This window comes from Humulus lupulus, chromosome X, assembly GCF_963169125.1.
Source record: "Humulus lupulus chromosome X, drHumLupu1.1, whole genome shotgun sequence".
Lineage (NCBI taxonomy): Eukaryota > Viridiplantae > Streptophyta > Magnoliopsida > Rosales > Cannabaceae > Humulus > Humulus lupulus.
The window spans coordinates 41,933,813-41,939,278 of NC_084802.1; the positions used below are offsets into that span (position 1 = coordinate 41,933,813).

Here is a 5,466-nt window from a genome sequence, read left to right on the forward strand (position 1 = left end):
TTTTTAATATTAAAATTTAAGGTAAGAGATAAAAAAAAACATGAATAAAAAAACTGATCCAATTTAATTATAATTGAATTGGATTGGATTAGATTTTGAAGCCAAATTGGATTGGATGCTTATTTTCAATATCCAACTTTTAATTGTATTGGAGTGATTAGTGACAAAAATATTGAATTGGATCGGATGAACACCCTACTACAATATTAATAAATGTGACACAAATTTAATTTATTGTACAATGAGTTTTTGATAAACTATGTTACCTAAAAATATCCATAACCATATGATTGGAATATAAAGATACATAGAGTGACACAACAGGGAAATCAACCATAAGCAAAAATTATCAACCAACAACACTCCACAAATATTTGATGTACTTTTTGGATAGAGACTCACTTCAAATACTAACTTATATTACGAATGCTACGAAACCAGGTAAGCATACATCTCTTCTTAATACACAGCATTCTCGAACACAAAACAATAATAGTAACAAAGAATGAAAATAAAAATACATGTTTGTTGTCTAGACTGAAACTAGAGTCTTCAAACATTGGGTAGAAAATTTGTGGCCAATCACCTTTCCACGAAAATGAACTTTCCTAATTTGTTGAGAATAAACATTGTATGATACAAATTCATTCATATCAGCTAACAAAAAAAGCTCATCATCCTTCCAAAATTCAAAAGGCGAATACTGCGGTTGTAGTGGCCCAGTTATGAGACACTTGATCCAATGGGTATTAGCAAAACCTTTATCAACACTATCAACCAACACCCACAACTCGTAAAGACTTGAGTCCCAGTTGAGTTCAGTGGCAACGAAAAGGGCAACCGATTGGTTCCACTCTCCCAATCTCAATCTTTCTCTATTACAATTACATTTTTGCTGGACTTCGTGATAAGGAATTGGTATTCTACAAAATATCTCAGCAGACATATCAAAAGAAAGAATCACACCCTCATTTCTTGTTTGATAAAGCCAATAGTAAGCACCTTTACAGTACATTCCCTTGACATTGTGATTTAATATATCTTCTAATACATCAAACTTAATCACTCTCCAGCTGGAAGAATTAGTTCCTAGAGTGTGCACCATAGCTACGGTGTCCCCACAATCTTTATTATAAAAAATCTTAACATACTTGTAAACATTAGATTTGGCATCATACCCAAAACCACATCCCAATAACTTTTTCAAGGGAAAGGCGGGTCCCCGAAGTAACTTAAACTTTCTGAGTGTTGGGTTATACAAAATAGATGATGTGCTTTTGCTACGATCAAACACGTGAATGATGCCATTACAATGGGAGACTTCTATAAACCGAGGTAAGTTCTCACCTTTCTTTATACTTTCAGAGGAGTTTTCACTTGTTCGATAACACAACAAAAGTAGTCATCGTTGTCCACGGTGTTACCATCATCGCCCTCACAAACAGTAACTGTTGAAAAAATATTGTACCCGATAATGGAGATCATCTTGGCATTTTTGCGATTACAAACAAGGTCAAGGTGTTTGTTTATGAATGAGGGGTCACTAATCAGATGAAACCAGGTCTTACAAACGTGCTTACAATCTCTTAAAGAGTCAGCATCCAAACTCAATAAAATTTGCTCAACAACATGTTCTGGAATCAGGCAAAATCTATTTATTTCCTCTGCTGCACCTGTTTCAAATTCAATCTCTAATTACAACATCCTCAACACTCAGACCTGATATACATTTTTCATTAAAAGAAAACTACAATTGAATTAAATTAAGCATCGGTGTAGTCTATATTCAACTATTCAATCCTTGAAAAAAAAAAAGACAAAGCTTTTCATTTGCATAAACATAAAACTAACATTAATATAGAACATTAGTTTGTAGAATTAGGTCCTGAGAGAGAGAGAGAGAGAAAGACGTACCTTGATTATTAAGACAGAGTCGCTTGGCCTCCGGAGTTTGATCACAGTTACTAATCCCAAGCATAAGAGACTCTTCTTCACCACCAGAGCAATCCCTATCAGTACCAGTACTCGTACCACTGTGAGTGAGGCCGTTCTCTAAAACCAGAGGCGGTGGATGAGGCTTTAAGGCTTTCGGAACATCTGCTGTAGCATCCACCGAATCAGTGTTGATCTTTTCATCCGAATCTAGGGTTTCAGGTAACGGGGGTAGAGCAAGAAGATTTTCGCCCAAAACACCCATTGATGGAAACTTCTAATGCCTCTGAGTCAGGGAGTGCAGCCGCAAATCTACTACGCTGAAAACCCTAAACATTGAGATTTGATACATAAAAAATAATGTAAGTTTGAGTGTAACATATCCATTATTGGCGGTTTTAGTGGGATTTTTTTTTGCTCTTGCTAATTTTCAATGGGAAATTTTACAATATATGCACTATAACATAGCTAATTTCTTTAAAATACGAACATAACTTATTCTCCTAAATATGTCATTTCTAATTTTTTTTTTGACAAAATCACCCCTAACAGTAAACACTCCCATCCCAATCGTATTTTTTCATTTCCCTCTCAGTGAAATTTTCTCTCATACCTCACATTCTCACTATCTCCCAGTCGAAACTCTCCCAGGCCACCATCTTCTCCATCGCCGACAATGGTAAGTTTGTTTCTATGTTTTTTTTTTTTTTTTTTAAATTTGAATCATAATGTATAAAATCGATGAAATGAGTTTGATTTTAATCTCTATTTTGCAAAAATGTAGTTTTAAATGGGTTTGATTCTATGTGCATCATTTTGGAAGATTGTGTTTAAGTTCTGCAAAAATTTTGTGGCTCGATGTCATTCGATTCCACATCGATGTCATTTTCGATGCTTAATCAATGGTAATTCGATGACATTCAGTGCATGTATATATTTTTAAATAATTGAAATGTTGTTCATCGATGCGCAATCGATGCTCCATCGATAGTATTTCGATGGACCATTAAATGAAGGCGATAGTCAATCGATGCGCAATCGATGGTATATCGATTCCATTTCGATGCTTGCATGGTTTTCATTTTTTGTATAAAATCAATAGAATTTCGATGCTGACTTCAATGCAATTTCGATTATAGTTCGATGGTATTTCGATGCTTTCTTGGTTTTAGTTATATTTTGATAAATCTATTAATTTCGATGCTATGTCGATGCTATTTCGATGACATTTCGATGGTTGTTCGAGCACATTAATTTGATGGTGATGCATCGATGTTAATTCGATACTCCATCGATGCTATTTCGATGGAATATCGAGACTTGTTTGTTGATTTTATTTTGTATATAATCAATGCAATTTCAATGCTATTTCGATGCTGATTCGATGGTGGTTTATTCAGTTGTTATTTATTAAATGTATTTCGATGGCACATCGATAGTTTGTTTGTTTATTTGTAAAATAAATTTCGATGGTATATTGATAGTATTTCGATGTCATTTCGATGGCACATCGATAGTTTGTTTATTTATTTGTAAAATCAATTTCGATGGTATATCGATAGCACTTCAATGTTGATTCGAGGGTGGCTTAGTCAGTTGTTATTTCGATGTGTTTCGATGCAATTTCAATGTCATATTGATGGTATACCGATAGTATTTTGATGTGTTTCGATGCCATTTCAATGTCATTTCGATGGCACATCGACAGTCTGTTTGTTTATTTGTAAAATCAGTTTCGATGGTATATCGATAGTATTTCGATGTTGTTTCAATGCATGCTTGTATATGTTGATTTTTGCTTTTTTTCGATGCCAAATCGATGGTAATTCGATGGAATTTCGATGACAACAACAGACTGAGTATTTTTTGTAAATTCAACTAATTATATATTTTTTTGGATATTTTGTAGATGTCACCTGTTATCCCCAAAAATTGGAGTTCGATGACGTGGCAATAGAAATGACAAATGGCAAGGAATGGTTGGGTGATCTGGCTTAAGAGTGACCCGGTAGACCAGTGAAGAATTTTGACTGGCCAGTCGCATGTTTGTCTGCCTAGGCATGACCTTGTCCGACCAGTCACATTCGATAGTGTACTGTTACATTTTGAATATTATTGTAAATTAAATATAATGAGAATAATAAAATATCCCGATTATGGGGGGATATCATTTGTACAATCCTGAGCCTATAAATAGAAGGCTTATGGCATCATAAATGGGACTTTGGGGAACTTTTGATTCGAATTCTTATTTTCTAGAGAGAGAGAGTACGTGTATTTGAGAGAATTCTTGTATTCTTGTAATCTGCACTGAAGAAACTCAGTTGACTCAGGTTCATCTGATCTTGAGTGCAGATCCATAATCACAACTTTAAGTGGATTAGGCTATTACTAATACATTGGGGCTGAACCACTATAAAAATCGTCTGTGTCGTTTATTTCTCTTGAAGGTTTTTGTCGTTTTTGACGTCTACACGTCGTTGGCCAAAAATGCGGTCAACATTTTGGTGCTTTCATTGAGAGCCTGAAGAGAAAGACAGACGGTCCCTAAAGTATTATGGCGCCTAAGAGCACCAATGCGGCCTCCAAGAAGACAGGCTCCTCTAAAGAGCCTGCTAGATCAGAAGGTCCTGGCCCACAAGACCATGAGACTGAGCCTAGGGTCATGCTCGAGGACGTGACTCCAGAAGTCGAAGAACTCCAGGAAGCCATGGGGGCCTTCCAAGAGGAGATGGCACAATTCCACGCCAGACAGGAGGCGTTCGCTAAAGAGATGGTCAGGCAGAAAGCCGCGTTAGAGCAGCAAAGGCGCGATATGGAGGCCAGAAGCGAAGAGCTCAGAAAACAACAAGAGGAGGTCAACCGGAGACATCATGAAGCAGCACTTGCTCTAGAAGCGGCTACCCAATTGGCCCAAGCCAATGCTCAAGCCGTAGCACAAGTAGCCACCTAGGGAGCAAGAAATAATGACGTTGGTCGGAGGACCACTGATAGAGTCGATTCTCGAGGACCGGGCAGAAGCAGGAGTAACCCCCCTGGTCGGGAAGATGATGGGGATCGATCCAGAACTGCCTCGACGCAAAGGGAGCACTCTAGAACCCCCTCCAGGAGTCACCGATCAGAGACTTCTAGATCAGGGAGTCACCGGTCGGGCAGTAAAAAGACTTCACCCAGGAAGGATCAGACCAAGACTCCTCAAGAGAAGAGGACTTCACAATTCAAAGATGGGCTTGGTCGTGATGAGGCTGATAGTCATCACACCGATCAGTCAAAGGAAAAGGAGGGCAATGACCAACAAGGAGGAAAAGACTGCCTGGGGTGTGCCGAAAGGCCTCCACTGCACCCCGACCAGCAGCGTAGTAGGAGAGAACAAGTCTCGTGTAGTAAGCCTTCTGGGAAATCGAAGAGTATGGTGTTCGATCGGGCAGAAGAGCATGCTTCGCGGAAGGATCTAAGGGATGTTATCACCAACAAGAGGAGGACCGTCCCAGTCGAAGGGAAAAATCTGGACCGTCCTACCAGTCAAGTAGAAAT

The 5,466-nt window shown here is 38.1% G+C and overlaps 2 protein-coding genes across 2 annotated transcripts; both read right to left on the reverse strand.

The window, feature by feature from the left end:
- Positions 1 to 313: 313 nt before the first annotated feature.
- On the reverse strand, positions 314 to 1,391 carry LOC133804111 (uncharacterized). The gene has a single exon (XM_062242262.1). The coding sequence runs from the start codon at positions 1,103 to 1,105 to the stop codon at positions 533 to 535; it is 573 nt and encodes a 190-aa protein (XP_062098246.1). The 5' UTR covers positions 1,106 to 1,391; the 3' UTR covers positions 314 to 532.
- LOC133804110 (uncharacterized) lies at positions 1,354 to 2,375 on the reverse strand. Its single transcript, XM_062242261.1, has 2 exons — positions 1,915 to 2,375; positions 1,354 to 1,673 (listed from the first exon to the last, which is right to left on the reverse strand). The coding sequence occupies exons 1-2, from the start codon at positions 2,195 to 2,197 to the stop codon at positions 1,354 to 1,356; spliced, it is 603 nt and encodes a 200-aa protein (XP_062098245.1). The 5' UTR covers positions 2,198 to 2,375.
- Positions 2,376 to 5,466: the final 3,091 nt, after the last annotated feature.

What these genes read in the sequence shown, in the direction of transcription:
- LOC133804111 (XM_062242262.1), bottom strand. Translation starts at nt 1,105, where the DNA reads ATGGTGCACACTCTAGGAACTAATTCTTCCAGCTGGAGAGTGATTAAG.
- LOC133804110 (XM_062242261.1), bottom strand. Translation starts at nt 2,197, where the DNA reads ATGGGTGTTTTGGGCGAAAATCTTCTTGCTCTACCCCCGTTACCTGAA. An exon ending in ACTCTGTCTTAATAATCAAG is followed by an intron (nt 1,674 to 1,914) that starts GTACGTCTTTCT and finishes AATTTGAAACAG; the next exon opens with GTGCAGCAGAGGAAATAAAT.